Below are 20,410 nucleotides of genomic sequence, written 5' to 3' on the forward strand. Positions count from 1 at the left end.
GCGCAGAAAGGGGGTGTTCCTACAGCAATAGAAACCCCCCTGCCATTGGTTTAGGCTGCGTCTACACTCCGGGCTTACAGCACCAGCGATGCTGGCCTGGCCCCTGGAACCTAGCTATGGGCTGGGCCAGGAGTGGTGAGGAGGGCCAGCCCCATTGCTGTGCAGGTGGGTGTGTTACACATGGAGAGGCCTGGCACAGTCACAGCAAACCGTTCCCCACCAGTGGAAGCAGGCGCAAAGCCCTGACCTTACCGCGGGGATCCCAGAGCCACGTCCGCGAGTTCTTTCACTGTCTGCATGTGATGCTGTTAAAGCAAAGGAGGCAGCAGCGATCTGCCTGCCTGCCGCTAGCAGCCCAGTGTGTTCAACCCAGAACGGCTCATGTGAGCTCCTCATCCTGCTCGCTCCCGGGCTGTTTGAGCTCCACTTGTAAGTCAGACAAACGAGGGTGGCCTGCCCTGCTGTGTGAGTGCAGGATGCGTGCCAGGCAGAGCGGTCCCATCCCCGCCAGCTGCGTGCACGGGGGCAGGTTTCTCTCACTGTTTGCCAGCATGAGCTGGTTCTCCCCTGCCCACTGGCGCTGACTGGTCCCCATATGGCCTCACAGGCTTTGTTTGCAAGTCCCAGAGTGCAGGGCTGCTTGAACCCAGCCCTTAGTCGGTTGCTTTGCCTGCTCTGTGCCTGTGGTGCTCATGCGGGCCGGTATGGGCTCCGGCACCCAGCGCTGAGATGCAGCAGCAGCCACCAGGCAGTCAGAACGGGCCTGAACCAAACGTCCCCAGCTCTGGGACTGTGCTCTGGAGTCAGCTGGGTCCTGAGGAGCGTGGCAGCGTCCCTGAGCTCTTCTCTCCCTGCTGCAGGTACCTGGGGGATGGGCGCTTCCACCTGGAATCTGTCATGATTGCCAACCCCGGAGTTCCCGCCTACAGGTACTGGAGCCAGCCAGGCTGCAGGGGTCACCAACATTCACACTGGGGGCATTGCTGGGGAGTGGATATGGGATTTCCTGGCATGGGCATAGACTGTCTGTGGATACCTGCCCTCCCATTTCTGGCTGGGCATCCCGCCTCTCCTTCCCCTGGCTGTCGCTCAGACCCAGGTCCCCTCCCATTGGCTTTTGCCTGACCCCCCCTTCCCTCCCCCACCATGGGAGTCCATGACAGGGATGCTGGGAAGTGTTTAATGTTTGTTTAGCTTTTTAATACAATTTGCTGCCAGAGCTGAGGTGGGGAAGCCGGCAGCCAGCGCTCTTCAAACCACCACCGGTCCGGGTGCAGCATGGCTGGATGAGGAGAGAGGCGGTGGGGTCAAAACTTGCCTACCGAGAGCAGACCCTGTTAATGGGCTTCTCAGGCTCTGTCTCCACTACAGGTTATGTCGTATAACACCCCCCCGCCCGCCGAGCGACATACATTACACTGACATGAGCGCTTGTGTGCACCGCGCAATGCCGGCAGGAGAGCTCCCGCCAGCACAGCTTCTGCCCTCGCGGGGGTGGTTTTATTACGCCAACGGGACACAGAGCGTCGGCATAGAGCGTCTTCACCGGCCCAGCCTGCCACTGCTGCGCTGGACAGGCAGACATGGCCTCAGCCAACTGTTGCTCCTGGAGCAGAACCAGGCCCCAGGCCTTCACTCTGCAGGTCCCAGCAGCACGGTCTGGCCTCCTACGGGGTGTTGGGCACTCAGGCGGACGTGGCTGGCAGCGGAGTCGTGTGGGGGAGCCCTCACGGAGCAATCACAAGCGGCTCCCAAGCTGAGGGAGAGGTGCAGAGGGGAGTCGGGCTTGATGAGATGAACACCAGCCATTTACTCGGGCTGAATATAAACATTTTGACAAGTACCTGTGAAAGCTCTTTGAGGTGCAGCCATTAAACTCCCTGGCTGCTGCAGGCAGAGGCCATAAAATGTGATGATGAGGCTGCTGAAAGCAGATGAAATATCAGGAGCAAAAGGCTGGCCCATTTTGTGAAATCTGAATTTCTTAGTAGGTCGTTTGTTACTAACGGGAGACGCACGTCAGGTTTATGGGGCTGGGGAAGCTGCTGCAGCCCAAGTGGGATTTGATTAAAATTCTCTTCGTCAAACAAAGCAACAAATCAAAGATTTCTTCATAATTGATGAGGGGGAAGAATGACAGAGCAGGAGAGCGAGTGGCCCGGCCTGTGTGCATTGCAGCCTTTGGCAGGGCTGAAGCCAGGGGCCGGGCCAAGAGGAGCCGGATCTCTGTTCACGCACGCCCTGCTCTGCCCTGCGTTGGGAGCTGACCAGAGCGCTGGCTGGGAACGTTCTCTAGTGACCCACTCCCACAGCGTCTGGACTGAATTCCCCCTCTAATGCGGGTGGTAGGAAGGGCTCAGTCTTACACCACCGGGCCTGCTGGGTCCAATGGACCGTCCAGGCAGGCTCCCGTACCTGGGCCGGGCCAGAGGGCATTTCACCCAGACAGTCCTCGCCTGGCAGGGAGAGGCTGGCACTGACGGATCAGCCTGAGGTGGCTGCCGCAGGGCCAGGGACCCCAGGAGAACAAAAGTCAGAGGAGCCGTCAGCCCCTCCTGGAGGGGAGAGGGGAGTTTGGCAGGCCTGTGGGTCAGTGCTGCCCCCCATGGGGTGTGGAGGAGGGGCAGTTAGCTGGTCCCCTCTCCTCCCAGCGTGCGGTCAGAGGGGAGCCCAGTGACCTGTGACTGACAGGAATGGCCGTGGTTTGGAGCTGCCTGCAGAGAGCTCATCCCAGAGCAGCGAGGGAACCTGTGCTTGTGTCCAGGCCCCTCCCTGATGGAACAGGGGGTCAGCCCCCCTCCTTCCCTCCCACGGGGAGAGACACCCCCTTCCCCCAATGTTGTGTCAGTTGTGGGCAGCTGAGAGTGCAGCGCCCTGGAGGTCCCGATCCCCCCCAGGGTCTGACTCTAGGGAGGGGCCAAACTGCTGGGCACTGCCAGCTGTGCCTGCCCTCAGCTCTGTCTTCTGCGCAGGTACGACCCCTACAGCAAAATCTTCTCCAGGGAGCACTACGCCCACGAGCGCATGCAGCATGCCCGGCAGGAGGCCATCCGCACCGCCGCCCGCGCCCGGAGCTGGGGACTCATTCTCGGGACCCTGGGGCGCCAGGGCTCCACCTCCATCTTGCAGGTACCTCCAGAGATGTGCCTGTCCCGCAGCTGGCTTGGCTTGGGGATCAGCTCCCCCCAGCCCTGCTCTGTGGAGCCAGATCCCCCGAAGGGCTTCGCTGCGCCCTAGGAGCAGGAAAGAGAAACTGGCTTTTTCTCAGAATCCATCCTCCCTTCTGGGACCTGCTGCTGCCCCCTCTTCCCTGCCGCCCAGGAGCCACCTCGGCCCCACTCAGGACCACGTGTTGGGGTCTGCAGCACTCCCCCCCCCCGAGCCCCGCTGCTGCCCTGGCACTTGCCCGGTTGTGCCTCCTGCATGGCTGGCGTGAGCGGCTGCCCATCATCCCCCTGGCCTCACTGTGCAGTGGGACAGGGAGGGGATCTCGCCTGGCCAGTGACTCACCTCGTGGCCCTGGCTCATGCCCATTGATCGCCATCGACCAGGATTTCTACAGTTTGGGAGCAAAGCTGGCAGGACAATTAGCAGGAGCTGAGAGGGAGCCAGGGCCGAGGCCCCTCGCAGGAGGGAGCCGGCCCCGCGAGCCCCGCGCTGGCCGCACAGCAATTAATTCTCAGCTATTTTTAGTTTAGTGACGTGAACTTGGGATTGGTTTTGCTTCCCCTGTCCTGGCCCAGTGCCAAGGGCCGGACGGGGTTGGGGCTCTGCAGTGCCGCCTCCTTGCTGAGTTCCAGGCATGGCAGCAGCTCCAAGGCTGGGACTCCACCTCCTGCCCCGTCTTGGCCTGATCCTTTTCCCACCGGCCCTGCCCGACGCGTCCCAGGGCTAGCGCAGAACAGCACGGAGCTGCTCCGCAGCTGGCTAAGGCCACGGTGATGTGATGGGAGAGAGGCACCTGCTGTGTCCCTGGGTGCCCCCGCCCCACATCCCACCGTGCAGCCTGGGGTCACGCCCAGAGGCCCCCCCCCCAGCACTTCCATCACACGAGTGAACCCCCCCAACTTGTCTCCCGAGTCCAAGTCACAAAACCGCCCCCAGCGAGCAGGCAGCTCGTGGGGCGGGGGGAGCTGCAGGGCTAGAATAACGGGGTGCTGGGGTCAGAGGGGAGGTGCATCAGGACTGGGGGGGCAGCGCTGAAGTGGCTGGGGGAGTGGGGCTGAGGGGTGTCACGGAGTCCCCGGGCGATGCTCTGGGACTGCTCCCCACAAAGCCAGTCAGGACTTTGGGGAGCCTCCTCTCCCTCGGAGCAGACTGTCTTCAGGGCAAGAAGCTCACATGGCTTCACCTCCCGGGTCAGACCTTGGAGCATTCGCATATGCCCCTCCGTGTGCTTCCCACAGCGAGTCCACCCCGGCAGGGTCCTGGGGCAACCAGAGGGTCCTGCACCCCCACTTCGTAGTCAGATGTGACTCTCAGCCAGCCAGTAAAACAGAGGTTTATTAGATGACAGGAACACGGTCTAAAACAGAGCTTGTAGGTCCAGAGAGCCGGATCCCTCAGCCGGATCCATCCTGGGGTCCCACGAGCCAGACACCCCTGTCTGCCCTCACCTCCCATCCCCAGCCAGCTCCAAAATGAAACTCTCCAGCCCCTCCTTTCTGGCCTTTGTCTCTTTCCCCGGGCCAGGAAGTCACCTGATCTCTTTGTTCACCTTTAGCTATCCCCTTGCAAGGGGGAAGGGCCCTGGCCATTTGTTGCTAGGAGACAGATGGTCAGCTATTTATGCACACTGGAGACTTAAGAAATGCATAGGGGAAACTGAGGCTCCCACACAGTATTCAGAGGAAATATTAAGAACAGTCCCACTTCGTCACAGGGGGTGCTCTGGGTCAGGGGGTGGGGCTCAAGGCTGGGGTATGGGGGTGCTCTGGGTTGGGGGGCATGGCCCAGGGCTGGCAGGGGGGTGCTCTGGGTCAGGGCACAGGGCTGGCAGGGGGTGTAGGGGGTCGGGGGCGGGGCCCAGGGCTGGCATGGGGGCGCTCTGGGTCGGGGGGCAGGGCACTGGCAGTGCTGCAGGCTTCGCTGGCCCTTCAGCTGCCGATGGCAGGGAGAGCAGACTGGGGCCTGCGGGAGCTCGGGCTCTCACGGGTCAAGACAGAGGATGATGCTGTCTGCGGCTTAGAATCAGAGACTCAGGGCTGGAAGGGACCTCAGGAGGTATCTGGTCCAACCCCCTGCTCAAAGCAGGACCAATCCCCAACTAACTCATCCCTTCTCCCTGGCTGCCGTGGCAAAGGCCGTGATGGCCAGCAGGCGGGACAGAGGCAGAATGACCAGCGATGGCTGGGCCAGGATGGAGGGGAGCCCACCCAGCCCCTGCTGCAGGCAGCCGAGGAGAAGGCTGCTGCTAACGAGAACAGACTGTTGTCATTGAACAGTAATTACTTCATTAGGCTCAGCTGCGAGTGTTGCGGGTGGAGCTGAGCGAAGCTGCTGTTTGGGGCTGATGGGGTCTGGGCTCCAGCTGCTTGGCTGCTGGAGCTGCACCCCAGTGTCCCCCATGTGCTGTGTGGGGGCTGTCCCAAGGAACTGACAGGCCTGCAGAGAGGCCAGGGACTGGGTGGGCTCTGGGGAAGAGCCCCTGGGAGGGGCAGTGAGGGTGGGGGAGCTTGTCCTGCTGCTGCCTGGGCTGGCTAGAGAGAAGCCCCCTCGATGGGGCTCAGGTGGGACTGCTCCAGCCTCCTGTCTAATGGGCCCCATCCCATCCCCCAGTAGCTCTCCCTGCTGTAGCAGTGATGGCTGGAGGGACTGGGGGCTTCCGGAGCCTTATGGTATCGATTACCCCACCCCCATCCCAGGGGTCAGGCCCCCACGCTCCTGAGGCCCTTCCCGGTTGTACTGGGCAGCCCCTCCCCTGCTCATTCCCCCCCTTTGCTCTGGCAGGGCCTTGCCCAGAGAATGACACGTTCCCTGCCCGCCTGATGGGCATTGCCGAGCTGGGGCTCTCCTAACGCTCCCTATGTCTCGTTCCCCACAGCACCTGGAGGGGCGGCTCCAAGCCCTCGGCCTCCCATTCGTCAGGGTGCTGCTCTCGGAGATCTTCCCCAGCAAGCTGCAGCTGTTCCCCGACGTGGACGCGTGAGTGTGGGCCTTGCTCTGCGTGTGTCTGCCCTGTCCCCCCTGCGCCCTGTTCCCCTGGATCCTGTCTCACCTGGCCTCCCCCCACAGCCGCCATCACAGCCCCTGCAGCCGTGGTGCTGAGTGGCAAGGTACCAGGCATGTGCTCCAGTGTGGGTCCCCCCGCCCCGGTAGCTGGGGGCAGGAGCCAGTTTGGGGTCAGAGGGGTGACCCAGGGCCTGGCTGGGGTCAGAGGGGTGACCCCCAGGGGACTCAAGCAGGCCCCCCAGCTCTGGGATCCCATGTGGCCACGAGCCCCTCCTGTGCCCTAGTTCAGCAAGACGTGTCCATGTGGAGCCGCCCGCCTGCTGTGCTCTGTGGGGCAGACTCTGCATTCGCCTGTCCTCCCAGGGGTCCTCTTCGCTGCATCGCTATTCTCCAGGGCTTGTCCGGGCGCTGTCCCGCGTCCCCTCCCATCCTCTCCTATGTGAGTGTCTGCAGAGCCGTCCCGCAGAAGCGGGTCACCCCCTTTCTCCTGGCCGTGGGCCCCCACTGCCCAGTGAGAGGTGCCTGCAGATCTCCCTCCCTTGCTGCGGGAGTGGTTCGGGGGGTGGCCCCCCGGGCCGTGTTCCCCTGTGCTCGGGAAGTAGCCTCTCCCAGCCCTGCATGTTTGACCCTGGGCTCTGAAATATTCCCCGGTGCCAGGGCTGCGTCGTGCGATGCTCTCGCTCGGCTGGACTCAGCTAAACATGATGGAGAGCAGGACAGATCCCTGGTGACGGGGATGCAGCCCAGGCCAAGCTGAAATAAACACGCCAAGCGCTGTTTGCTGCTTCGCAGGTTTCCTCCACTTAGCTGAGCGGGTTGTGGCAGGGGGCGGGCAGCCCCGGGCCCCTGCAGACCGTGCCCTTGTCACACTGAGATGGAGGATCTGGCTTTTCCAAAGGACAATAATTGCTCTGTAGTTTCAGAGCTCCCTCATGTCTGCTGGGCCCCTCTTCCTCCCTCTGCCCTGAATGGCCAAGCCCCTGGCCCTGGCAGCAGCTCCTCAGACGTGGGGGTGGCCGTAAAAGCAGCCACTGAAGGCCCCCAAAACCCAAGGACCTCCCCAGCGAATGCAGTCTGTGCCCCCCACACGCTGGGGATTCACCCACCCTAGGGAGCTGACTGGGTCTGAGAAGGACGCCCACCAGGGGAGGCCAAGCTAGGCCAGCAACGACAGTGCTCACGGGTGACCGCCCAGCACCCTGTGTGGGCTAGGAGCTACCTGCTGCACGGCTCCTAGCCTGTGGAATCACCGGGCAGCGTATGAGCAAGTCCCTGCCCAGTGGGTTGGCGGGAGGGAGCAGACCCTGTCTGCAGCTCTGGCCTGAACTAAGTGAGTAACGTGGCCCCTGTGCTTCCCTTCCAGGTGGGTGCAGGTGGCTTGTCCCCGGCTCTCCATTGACTGGGGAGGAGCCTTCAGCAAGCCGCTGCTCACACCCTACGAGGTAAGAAGTTCCCGGCAGCCCTCTGTCTCGCCTTGGCAGAGGTGGGACAGGGATTCGCCCCAGTGCCCAGCACCGCAGAGAGAGGAGTCGGTGGACCTGACGGACAAGGCTCAGGGCCCAGAACAGACGTTCCCTTGGCTGAACTTGTTCCATTGCACAGATCAGGAGCACTTCTGTCCCCGCCCAGCTGGCCCCAAGCTCCCCAAATGCCTCCTGCTCCTCCACCAACTGCCTGGCCCAATGCAGGCGAGCTGTGAGGAAGGCAGAGGCTCTGGGAGCCGGGCACAGACAAATAACAGCAGGGGAACTTTGAGCCTGGTGTGACTGGGCCGCCCCTATTGCTGCAGACAGGGACTAAGGGGCCAGCACCACATTATTTTAGGGAAGATTTATGGACACGTTTGTAATTCTCTGCCTGGTCTGCGTGTCCTGTTGGGTGGGAGGGCAGCCTCCACATGCTTCTGCAGATCACAGCGAGCGCTGCAGGGTCGTTCTCCATGTGCTCCCAGTCGTCTCTGCTCCCCCCACCACATCAGAGCGAGCACCTGTATTGTTCCTAATACTGTGTCATTATTTAATATGCAGTTCAGCGCTGCGAGCTTCCCCGCAGCAGTGCCCAGCCAGGGACCCCAGCGCTGCGAGCTTCCCCACAGCAGTGCCCAGCCAGGGACCCCAGCGCTGCGAGCTTCCCCGCAGCAGTGCCCTTTTAGTACCAAGCACCTCAGAAAGGTGCAGACTCTGATTGGAGTTTAATGCTTCTAACCATTTTACTAAGTCGTTAAAGTGCATGTGTGGAGCAGTCTGAGCCCCCAGCATCTGCTGAGAGGGGCTGATACATTGGTCGCTTCTCCATGCGACTCTCCTGTGGAGGATGCTGGGTCCTTTGTTGTGGTGACATGACTTTGCACCCATCCAGGCTGCTGTGGCCCTGAAGGAAATTGAGTGGCAGCAGACTTACCCCATGGATTTCTACGCCGGCCAGTCCCTGGGGCCCTGGACAGTCAACCATGCCAGCCACCAGCCCCAGAGGGGCACCAGCCGGCCAACGCAGGTAAGGCACCTGCAATGGGGTTGCAAGGAAGAAGGGTCCCTGGGGCGACACAAGCTCTCACTGCTGCCTCCTCCTGACCCGTTTCTCTTGGGGTGATGCTGGGGAACATGGCCACAAACCTGCCCCAGCCAAGGCCTTGGCTCCTCCTGAGCCTCACCCCTCCCCTTTCACCCAAGGCAGTCAGGCGGCCTGCTGCTGTGCACAAGAGAAACACCATGTGCTGCCTGCACCTGACCACCAGGGGACTGGGCAGGTGCCCAGAGCTTTGTACCTGTTGTGTGCAGACAAAGACAGGACCAGGAGGGAGCTGGGCCTTGGCCCTGGCCCTGCACTTTCCCTTCTCTGCTCCCCAGCTGGTGGCCCCAGTACTCCCTAGGGATGGAGGGGACAGTGCCAGAGCCCTGGGCAACAAGACACCAGCCCTTGGGACAGCTTTAATTCCTGCTTCTCTGGGTTTGGGGTTTTCCTGTTTGCAAGGAAGCCGCCCTGCAGCCTGCGCTGCCTGGGCTCTGCCGTGAGCTGAGAGCACCACCCAGTGGCTCCAGCCAGTGGCTGGTGATAATGAAATGCTTGGTGTGGCAGCCGGAGCCGCCCCCCCTCCCTCACGCTCCCCGTTGGCCTGGAAAGGGGCACAGACTTTCACCTAAGGTCATGTGGCGAACGGACCCAGGACTTGCAGCCTCAAGCTCCGAATCCGAAGCCCATTCCGATGCTGGCCCCGTGCTGCGGCTGTGTGTGGCAGGGATGCTGAGCAGCTTTCCTTGCTGTGGCTTCCCAGGAGGCCAGCTCCCTTTGGGGTGGAGCGGGCCCAGCAGAGTCCTCTGGGGTCATCGCTGAGCCAGCTCACCCCACTGGTCAGTGCTCCTGCTCCCACCATGTGTGGCAGAGCCGGATGCTTTCTGGGGTAAGCTCAGACCAGGGCTCCCAGCTCTCGCGGGGTATGTCACAATACCTTAGCACGAGGAGCTGGTGTCTAGAGGACTTTCTGGGAAGTGATTTAAGGGGCCAGCAGGACTGGAGTGGCTATGAGAAGCAGCAATCTTGTCTGATCGGTATCGGCTGTTCCCGCTGAGATATGGGCCTGGGAGCAGGCGCTCCTCTGAGTTATTGTTGCTGTTTCTGTAACAAGTGGCAGCTGCTGGGTGCCTGTCTGGAGTGTGATAAGCAAAAGCAGCACAAAGGGCTGTGTCACAGCCTGTCACTTGTTCACTGTAGGGCAATGCAGGAGCATTTATTGGTGTCATTTGCCTAGGAAATGAGAGGGGAGGCTTAGCGTGCCCATAAATCCACGCTGAGAACATGACTTCCAGCACGTGAGCTTTCTGCAGGGGATGGAAAGGAGGCCAAGATAACCTAATAGGGGCCACAAGGGGAGTGGGGCAGGTGTGTTTCAAGAGCAGCAGCTGGGACTAGGGAGCAGGTGTGATGATATCACGGTGTTGGCAGAACCCTGGGGACGGATCCTCTTCTGAATGGTGTGTGTGTGTCTCTCTCTCTCTCTCTCCCGTAGAGGAAGCTGCCTGAACCTGTGGTACCAGTGGATGCTGGTGTGGGGAAGAAATGCACCGACTGCAGCTGTCAAGACAAGGCCCCATTGCAGCCAGAGCACCCCTGAACCCCCAAACAATGGGGATATTGGCAGGTACAGCCCTGCAGTTACTGGCCTGGAAACAAGCGCTCCCAGCTTTGCTCTCAGGAAGGGCTGTCTCTGACTTCAGAGCTGGTGAAATGGGCCAGATCAACAGCACTATAGACTGACTGACTGGCACCCAGAGCAGGTACAGAGTAGGCAGTGGCAGGGCCACTCTCTCACTGCCCTGGAGAACCATCTCTGTGTCTCGCCCATTCAGCCTGAAGTGTTTCCACGGAGGCTGCCTGAAAGAACCAGCTGTAGCAGTGGTTTCTGTGATAGGGACCATTCCCTGGCCACTGGACTGAGATCCCCCATTAAGGAACAGCTGTGCCGAAACCATGATTAATTTGCATTGAAATGTCCCGTGTGTACTACAGAGAGGTGGAAATGGCCACGCAAAGGCCCTTCAACTGTGCTGGGTGTGGGACATAGTCTCACTAACGGGATGTTGAGAAGCACAAAGTTGGGAGCAGTGCCAAGGTTCTGGTTGTGTTCTGCGTGGGGAAGATGGATTTTAGGCCAACACACTGCTCTGTTCCCCTCAGTGCCTCAGCCCCAGTGTGTAGACATCAAGGCTCAGCCTGGGGGCAGCAGTGAACCCTAACTTACACACTGTAGTTACCTTGATACATTTGCCAGTTGCAGTGGAGGGACAGATTCTTTGTCTCTGTGTGTTTCACCATCCATGGTTTGCAAAATCCTCTTTCAAAGTTGGAAATAGTGTCCTCCAGCCCCAGAGTCCTGTCACAGGTGGGCAGATGTGGACTCTCCTCCCCGGGGCCTTGGTTCTACTCACAGAGCAGCCTTCACCTGCTATCACTAGCTCCTGATTACATTGATCTAAAGGAGAAGAGAAACACGCCCCGTAGCTCTGTCAGAGCCTATGTTAACTTGCCTCTTCGGGGGGTGTCTTTGCTCTGTCACCAGTGGTGGTGCTGGGGCAGGGAGATAAATGGTGCAGGGGCAAGGGAGAGAGAGGGGCTCCCAGCAGAGAGGGACAGGGCAGGCCCTGTAAAACTATCCCAGCCTTGGGCTCCTGCTGGTGCCCCTCACTCCTGACCCACAGCCCCCTGCTATCCCAGCCTTGCCCCCCCCCCCCCCGCCCTCTGAGCTAGGCCCGGCCCCAGGGGGCTGCTGGCTGCCTAGAGACTGACCGGCCGGGGGAGGTCATGGCTTGTATTGGACCGGCTGGGGGGAGCTCAGGCTGGCCAAGGAACGGGGCGTCCCAGGGCCCATCGCCCCACCAAGGGGTGCAGCGGGGGGGGCTGGGATAACTCAGGCTCCAGGCTCGGCCTCGTTCTGGCGGGGGGGGTTTGTGCTGGGGGCTCCTGTCCCAGCCCTGACAGCCCCGGCTGGGCCCCTCGCTCCGCCCCTCAGCACGCGCTGGCCAATGAAAACCCCCATTCAGCCTCATGGCAACGCTGGTTCCGCCCCGAGCGGGGCATAGGCATTTCCGGCGGGCAGGCGGGGCATAGGCATTTCCTGTTTGAAAGCCGGATATCCGGTTCCGGTGACCGCCATGGCCGGGGAGAAGCGGCCGCTCCGGATCCTGGGTCTCCATGGTTACCGCCAGAACCAGCGCAGCTTCCACGAGCGCACCGGGGCGCTGCGCAAAGCGCTGCGGGGCCGCGCGGAGCTGGTGAGCGTGAGCGCGCCCCACCCGGTCCCGGGGCCCGCGGCCGAGCGCGGGGGCGGGGCGGGGCGGAGCCCGGAGCCGCAGGCGGCCGAGCCCCGCGGCTGGTGGTTTTCCAGGCCGCGGGAGGAGACGTTCGACGCCCTGGAGGAAGCGGCCGCGTGCAAGGGGCTGGACGAGTCGCTGGAGGCGGTGGCCCGGGCGCTCGCGGAGCTCGGGCCCTTCGACGGGCTGCTGGGCTTCAGCCAGGGCGCGGCGCTGGCCGCCCTGCTCTGCGCGCTGCAGCAGCGCGGGGACGCGCGGTTCCCCTTCCAATTCGCCATCCTGGTGGCCGGCTTCAAGAGCCGGGCCGCCCCGCACAGCGGCTACTACCGGGAGCCCATCGCCGTGCCCTCGCTCCACGTGCTGGGGGACACCGACCGCGTCATCCCGCCAGGGCTGAGCAGGGAGCTGGCGTCCCACTTCGTGGATCCAGCGGTCCTCACCCATCCGGGGGGGCACTTCGTCCCTGCCGCTGCACCCCAGAAGAGAGCCTACCTTGAGTTTTTGGCCAGGTTTTTGAAATAAAAGAGGAGGGACCTGCCCTTGGGCATGGAGGGGAGGAGGCTAAAGGCCCGCCGTTGACTTCGATGACCCAAGACAAGTTGAGGTGATGTGATCACTGTCTAGAAGTACCTACACGGGGGGAAGGTTTCTGATAAGCAGAGGGCTCTTTAATCTAGCCGATAAACCATAATAAAATCCAGTGATTGGAAGCTGAAGCCAGACAAACTCAGGCTAGAAATAAGGCGCAAATTTTTAACACAGTAACAACCATTGGACCATTTAACCTAGGGTTGTGGGGGATTCTCTGGCACATGGACTCTAAATCAATACTAAATTTAAAAAAATAAATATTACATGGCTTTATAAAAGATACTCTTGAAGTTACGGGTTTGGTGCAAGACTCACTGGTTGAAATTAAATATTTTGTGTTATACTGGAGAACAAATTAAATGATCATACTATTTCTGGTGTGAAAAATCTACATCTCTTATGGGTCTTATAGCACAGAAGAGGTGAGGCCAAGTGGAGTTTTGTCGCAGGAGATGGATATTTGGTGATATGATCTATAATAAATGGAACTCCAATTGAGCTGTCATCCGTGTGTCTCCCTAGGTTCCAAAGGTCCCTATTTTCTCCTGCCACCTGGATGGGCTGAGGACAGGACATTTGCTGCCTCACTTCAGATCCAGAATTTCTTTGGTGAAATAACTCAGGAGAATATTAAACCCTCCCTGCCTTCGCTCTTTACATCTTTCCCATTTTCTGCAGTCTCATTTTGTAGAGCATCGAAGCACTAGCATGAGGAGCCTCATAATGGAAAGGCCACACAAGTCTGTTGTGTAGTTTTTCTTGTGGTCTCTATGGAGACTTCTCTGGCTGCTCTGAGTGGTATTAACAGGAGTCCCAGATCTTGGCCAGAGAAAGTGTCCACAGACACGCAGAATGAGGGGTTGGTTCAAAGCATTAGGATCTCACATAGCCTTTATGCCCCAAAGTGGTCCCCTCAAAGAAAACCAGCTACTTGGCCAAACTTGGTGCCTTGCCAAAGCTGCTACTTCCTAGCTCTAGAAAAGATTCCATCTGCCCCTCTGCTGGTGCCGAGGCATTTGGTACATTCCCCCTCCTAGCTAAGAAATTCTTGTGCACATCCAGCCCTGAGGAGCTAGATGTAATTTCACTCCTTGCAGTTTGTCCCATATCAAGTGTATTTTCTCAAAGGAAGAGCCTTGAGTGTGACCGTCCTGCTTGCCAAACCTAGGCCAGATCTTTGGCTGAGACATTTTCCTGGAACATACAGTAAGCTTCATTCAAAAAAAAGGGGCGGGGGAGAGTTGGGGGCTGCTGGACTTCTCACACTGGTTGTACTAGCCACTCTTGAAGTGGAATCTGCAGTATCTGAGGCCAAGGGTACTTCCCTGAAAAGAGCCTGAGTCAACAGCTTCTGTTAAAAGGATTGTCTGAAAACACCTGTTCCAGAGCAACACAACCCATGTCTCTCAACAGAAGAGATAACATCACAGTGACGATGCTGTCCCAGTTCCCAGATGAGATTCATACCCTCTTCTAGGTGCTAACAGGACAGCATTGTGGTATCTCTGCACTGCAGCTGTAGAGCAGGTGAAGAAATCCCTGTTGTTGCTGTAAGGGGGAGATAATAGTGTTGTCCAGGAATGATCCCTGAAGACCACACGGTACTGCTGATGTATTCATAGATCTAGATGAGGGTAGGAAAGGTCCTGCAATTCTTCAGGGTGGTAGGCAGATCTATGCTAAGGTGCCTTCGGTTGCTGTGGCAGGATTCTGGCTGATAGGAGCGTTTTGCCCTCTCGTGGTAGTTGTGCTAAGTGCAGGATTTAAAACTGTATCCAACATTGTGTTTTCAGCATTTGTACCCTGACTGGTGGCCAGTTCATAATCACTGTAGTAAACAGATAAATCACACCCCTGTGACCATAAGGAACAGACTGTGGGATGGCCACTTCCAAAATTGCTTGAGCTAAAAGTCATTCTCCATTATCTCCATAGTACCAAGAGATGTCCTATGGGTGAGCCAAGCATGGGAGGTGAGAGACCCAGCATTTGCAGGTCTGATTCTGTCTAGAGGATGGTGACAATACAGTGGCAGGTCTGGCTTCAGCCAGCAGAGGGCTGTGGTCTGTCCCAGCTCAAAAACAGGTCAGAATCTATACACAGTGGGCTATGCGCACACACACAACTCTGCTGTGAATGTATTGCAAGCATTGAATCACTGCATCGGAGGGTGGTCACCCAGGTGCTAGCAGAGATTATTCAGTGAAAGGGAGACCTGCCCTGTCTCCACCCCAGGCAGACAAGCTGCCACAACTTCCCCATGTTCCTTCTGAGTCTGGCTCCGCTTTCTAAAGGCTTTTGAGATGGGATGTAGGGAGTGCTGCATGCACAGTAGAAGGAGCTCTGCTCTAAGGGATGCCTGCATTTCAGAGTGAGACAGGCCCAGAGAGACCGTTAGATGCTCTTTGTTTTGGTGTTGCGCATTCCACTGAGCTGTTCTGAATTATGAAAGGGCTGCAGCTGGACAAGCACTTTGCAGAAACCAAGTTTGAGTCATTTATTTCAAAGATGTATTTTTTTCAGTCTGGCTACGAGTGTCTGCAGCAATTTTCATGGACTAAGAAGTAAAGGAATAACTCCCACCCCTGAGCTGCAATATAACAACTGCCTCCTATCTCTACTGGATTCTCCAGACAAACACAACAGAGCTTGACTTGCCTCTTTATCTTTAGCCCTGTGCTAAATAGTTCAGGTCAGTGCACATCAACCCTCACCTGCAGCCCCTTACCCTACAGCTCTTGTCAGGGTGGAGCAACTGAACCAAAGTTGTGTGTGGTAAGGATCTGCACATGCCTCTTAACTCTATTGTACCTGCCTCCCTTCAAAAATATAAATCGGGCTGGTTTGTAAAAGTATTGAGGCATGTGAAGATGCAGATAAGCACCTAGTAGGATTTTTTAAAGCACTACAACTCCCATGGGGTTAGGCACTTTTGAAAAACCTGTGTGGTACCTATCTGCAGGTGCCTGAACACATTTACAAACCTGGCCCTTTATGTGAGGATAACACAACACTTTACAAAAGGTCAGTGCTGCTAGAAGAGGGAAGTGACTTGCCCAGGGACACACAGTCACTGCAGAATTGAAAATTTAATCCCAGAGTCCTGGCTACCTGCTCCCTTTAACTAGACAATACAACTTCCAAACTCTCTCTGTCTGATGTAAAGTAGGTATTACCTTGCTGTGTGTTCAGCTGTGGACAGCAATACAAAACTGATATTAAAGACCCCACTCCATGCATGCAGCCTGTCTCTGGCTCAGACTCAAGCCCTGAGTTTGATTATTACTCTAGAAAGGCCTGCATACGAGGGGAGCACAGAACAGCTTTGGGGAGTGTGACTGGACAAGAAATAGAGGAAGATCTATCCCCCAAATCACTCCCACTGTTGACGCTAGTTGCCTGTTGGTAGAAAGTCCAAGGATTGACCTCCCCTGGCTCCTCGAGAGGAGCTGTCCATGGCAGCATTGGGGCATGTTGGTGAGGCAGAGGTGTGGGCGAAGCCTGCCTGGTCACAGGACTGTACTGCTGTCACTAGCTCAGCATTCCCCGAGGAGGCCTGTTGGTATTATTCTCCGAGGAGGAGGGTGGGTCAGCAAGTTGTGCAATGGACTCCCTGAGCTGAGTTCTGGTAAGGAATGACTGAACTACTAATGCTAATGGATTCCAGGCAATGACCTTCACACACTGTCCTTTACGGTTTGACTTTGAGTGGCTTGGATGGCTCTGGTCTCTTGGCTGCTTGTATTTACTTCTTAATGGCCCTGTTGTAATGATACCAGGGACTAGTGTAGTGTAAGCTTCTCCGTTGTGCGGCCCTGCTCTGCCTCCTGTCCCCAGCAATGGCTTCTAACCGCTAGGTCTCTGAAGGTGGGAGTTTCCTCACAGCAGAGTCCATGTTTATCATGGGACCAGCAGGCAATAGGGGAAAGGTCTGCTTCCCTTCGTCAGTGTGATGGCTCTGCTTGCGCGTGCCGCTTCCCATGAACAGAGCTGCCATTTCACGCCCCACTTCTGCTGTTGGGAGCAATCTGTCTTTCTGCCCCCTCAGCTGAACTGAGCCCATGTAAAGGTCTGCAGACTTCTCCTCCCACTAGTCAAAAGTATTGAAGGGGAAATAGGTAGGCAGCTAGAACTTCAGCTTGAAGAGACTAATGTCCAACCCAATGAAACCTCCCCCATCCCCTTCCAAACCCCACCTGTCCTTCCGCATTTCCTATCGGCTCCACCCATCTTACTTTATCCCCCTTCTCAGCTGTGGTACAACTTCCAGCCAATCCCACCCCTTCTCCATTTCAACTCTCATTTTATTTCAGTTCGAACTGTCCCCAGTCTAGATCCATTCCCAGCCCCACTAATTCTGCCAAAGCTATTCAGCCCCAGACACCTGCAATGGGGTGCACACTGAACAGAGCCAGGGGTTTCCAGGCACTGCTGATACGAAACCCAGAACCACAAGCCAAGCTTCTTACTCAGCTCTTTGCCTTTCCTTATAAACAAGAGAGCGCTGCTAGTAAGTGTCTGACAACGTGATGAGGCTGACGCATGAGGCTGGGGTGATGGTACAAATGGAAATCATCAACATGTTTCACAGACAGTTACGCAACTCAAACCCCTGAGTCCAAGCTTGTCTGTATGCCTGGAATGTATTTGGCACTGTTTCCTCAGCCCGGAAGGGGGCAGACAGGAGAAAATGCGTGCGGAGTGTTGAGAGGGGGCAGAGAGGAAACATAAAGGGGGATGTGGACCGGAAGGAAGGAGTATATGTTGCAGAGGGGAGTTATGCTGGATCACTGCAGGCAGGCAGGTGTGGAGAGACGAGGTCATTCTCTGCCCCTGGTGTCTGCATTTGGCAAGGAGCAGAGACGCATGGTCTCAAATGAAATATCTCCCCCTCCCGCATTTAACCCACAGAATCTTCTAGTTGCGTCTGAGTCACTCTTGCTCCAGCTCCCTTTCTCCTTGTTTTTGATGGAAGTTTTCCATGGAAACCCATGCTGGGCTGGGCCACTAGCGGGGATAAACACATGGCTGAATCACAAAGGCCACTCAGCCAAGAGCTGTCAGCTGTAACAATAGCATGTGCTACATAAAGACACCAACTCTGAAAAAAACAGACTCTAGCTGCAGCTCCAGTAAACCCAAAGGGAGGATGGGCCACCAGGCTGCACTCTAGGGGAGATACGGCCCTAGAATCATGTCTCCTCTGACCAGAGACCCCTGGTGCTCCCGTCTCACAGCAGCCCTCTTCCAGGAGTACAGCAGAGAAGCAGCATTTCATGGGCCCTTTGTGCAGAGACATGTTGGGGCAAAAGACTCTTTCCCAGCACAAGATAGAACAAAGGAAGGCAGGACACTCCAGGCCTGACCCCTTCTGATGCAAAATAGGGGTCTGTGCACCTGGCTCTTAACTGAACCCAGGTAAACACAAAACAAAACCCAAGTCTTTTATTATGTATTTCTATGTTAGCATTATGTTGTGCTTGCAGAAGTGCCTTGGGAAGGCGGCTAAATCAGTCTTAGGCTCCATTGTGCTAAGAGCTGCACAAATTTGTACTTTCTCTGATGTCCATGGTGATGCAACTAAGAGCTGATGTGCATAAGGACAAGGTAATACAATTTTGATTGAGTCATTTTTCTATTAGGTGGGCTGCTTTTTAGGGCAGGACTAGGTGGCAGAATCCCAGGACAGAAAGGAGCGAGTCATGTCACAGACCATAAGTAGCTAAAAAAAAAAAAAATAGTTCCACCTCAACTGTGGCAGAGACAAGGCACAAAGCCCTCCCCTCCTCTGCCCTGCCTCTACCCTTCAGTATTGACCTCTGTATGAATTCCCAGCTGCTTGGAAACATAGAACGTTGGGTTCCAGTTTAATAGAATCCATGATATTTTTAAGAACTCTTTGGGAAGCAAAATTAGCTCCACTGTGTAAGTTATGGCTTAAAGCCCTGATGGAAAAATAAAGCTGGAGCCCCTTCTCTCCTGCGATGATTGGGGGGTGGGGAGGGACAGCCAGACCAAATGTCCATGGGTGGCATTCTGAGTTGCTCTCCCCACTTTTGCAGTCCTTTCAGTGCCCGTGCTGCATGTTGTCTGGATAATCCCTACCTTCCTTTCCATGAAGGGCCTTCATGTAGGGAAGTGATTTGAAGATCCTAAGGATTTTCCTTCCTCTGAAAAATACATCTAGAGTCTGATTCAACCCATTCTAGCAGATGAAATCCCTCCCACTGGTTTGACTGGGTCTTGGATTGGCCCATAAAAGAACAGGCATGATTCAGTCTTTAGACCAGTGGTTTTCAACCTTTTTTTCATTTGTGGACTCCTACAAAATTCTGAATGAAGATGCAGACCCCTTTGGAAATCTTAGACATAGTCTGCGGCTTCCCAGGGGTCCATGGACCACAGGTTGAACATCAGTGCTTTAGACAAGAGCTTGCTTGTGTTATCATGGGGTTTGTGCTGGAGAAAACACTAATGTTCCCAGGGAGGGGAGGGTACAAAACTCCTAAAGCCTTCACCCTCTTCATGATCCCCTTGGGTATCTAAGTCACTACCTCAGTCCACGGCCAGGCCTTAGCTGAGTGCAAATTCACTGTTACAGAAAGGTGGTTTGGGGATCTGGGGCAGTGGGTTTAGACAGAGTCAAGGCATCCACATGTTTGCTGCAAATAATTTAGTGGCAGATGCAACCAGATTGCAGTTGCTCAGTTTGACACTTGGAGGTTGAGTTTAAGAACAGGACTGTTATGGGAGGGAGAAAAATCTCAAATTGCTCTCTGGAGCAGCCTTGGGGCCCTTCATGTCTGGAATGGTTTGATAACAACTTGGCCACCTCTTATCAAGTTTAATGTCAGGGTTGAGCAATACCCAGAAGACATGATCCACCACAGAGAGCATCACACAGGGTAGCATCAGTTCATGGTTCACCTCAGTGGGAGAGACACACAGGCTTAGCTGTCCGGTAGGTGAGGCATGAGAGCTAGACAGAGACGATTTCTGGCTGGTTTGGACAGCATTGCGAAGCTGTGGGTGTAATGTATTTCCTCTTTACAGCTCCTCTGACAGAAGCTAGAATAGTGCTTGCCATCTTCAAACCCACCAGGACCCACGCAGAAGAAGGTTGTTCTTCTCCAAGTAGTTGTCCTTATGGGTGCTCGTCTTTGGGTGCACCTGGGTGTCCGTGTGCCTTTGGAGCTTTTCAGCAGCAGTGTCCAAGTCTATACCCTACACATCCTCATGTGCCAGTCTGAGGACATAGAGGGAAGGGTAGACTTACCATCCATCACTCCAGTTCCTTCTCAGCTGCCTGTGGCCTGAGACAGAGCCTTGTGGTGTCCCCTAGTAAGCTTGCTAACTCACTTTTCTGACTCATGCTATCGAAATGGGTCTTGGGCTGTATTCTGTTATGCCATGTCCTGGTCGTACCCTGCTCCTTGGGTTACAGCTCATGCTACTAGGGCATGGTCCACAGAGGGCTCTGCTTAAGAACCATTTTGGACATCTGTAAGGCTGCAGGTGAATGTCTAGCCACACCTTTTCCAGGCTCTATGCTGGCATCCATAGTTCCAGAGCAGATGCTGTCCTCCAATCAGTGTTAGACCCTACTCCTCGGCATCCGCTGCAGAGTCTGGGCACGGCTCAGGAGACACATGACGTGGCGCACCCGTAGTCCCAACTATGTGAAAACAACGGAGCTGTTCTGTCGATAGTAACTAGGGTTCTTCAAAATGTGTTGTCCCCACGGGTGCACCCCCACCTGCCCTCCTTCCCTTCTGCTTCAGTGTCCTGGTGTCTTGTTGAGATGGAACGACAGGGTGGTGGGGCCCTAGACCAGAGCATGTGGA

The 20,410-nt window shown here is 56.6% G+C and overlaps 2 protein-coding genes across 2 annotated transcripts in view; both read left to right on the forward strand.

Moving 5' to 3' along the window:
- The window catches only part of DPH1 (diphthamide biosynthesis 1), a 52,685-nt gene extending 41,126 nt beyond the window's left edge, over positions 1 to 11,559 (forward strand). The window contains exons 7-12 of the mRNA XM_034752602.1: positions 861 to 929; positions 2,973 to 3,129; positions 6,044 to 6,144; positions 7,535 to 7,613; positions 8,530 to 8,664; positions 10,175 to 11,559. Coding sequence (XP_034608493.1) covers positions 861 to 929; positions 2,973 to 3,129; positions 6,044 to 6,144; positions 7,535 to 7,613; positions 8,530 to 8,664; positions 10,175 to 10,279 — 646 coding nt within the window. The 3' untranslated portion in view covers positions 10,280 to 11,559. The remainder of the gene's footprint in view (positions 1 to 860; positions 930 to 2,972; positions 3,130 to 6,043; positions 6,145 to 7,534; positions 7,614 to 8,529; positions 8,665 to 10,174) is intronic.
- A 34-nt stretch (positions 11,560 to 11,593) lies between these two features.
- Positions 11,594 to 12,939, forward strand: OVCA2 (OVCA2 serine hydrolase domain containing). Its single transcript, XM_034752603.1, has one exon. It carries the CDS (start codon positions 11,817 to 11,819, stop codon positions 12,495 to 12,497), a length of 681 nt encoding a protein of 226 aa, XP_034608494.1. The 5' UTR covers positions 11,594 to 11,816; the 3' UTR covers positions 12,498 to 12,939.
- The last annotated feature ends 7,471 nt before the right edge of the window (positions 12,940 to 20,410 follow it).

Source organism: Trachemys scripta, chromosome 18 (genome assembly GCF_013100865.1).
Source record: "Trachemys scripta elegans isolate TJP31775 chromosome 18, CAS_Tse_1.0, whole genome shotgun sequence".
Taxonomy (NCBI): Eukaryota; Metazoa; Chordata; order Testudines; family Emydidae; genus Trachemys; species Trachemys scripta.

Bases quoted from the DNA above. Each gene is read 5' to 3' on its own strand.
- OVCA2 (XM_034752603.1), top strand. From the start codon at position 11,817: ATGGCCGGGGAGAAGCGGCCGCTCCGGATCCTGGGTCTCCATGGTTAC.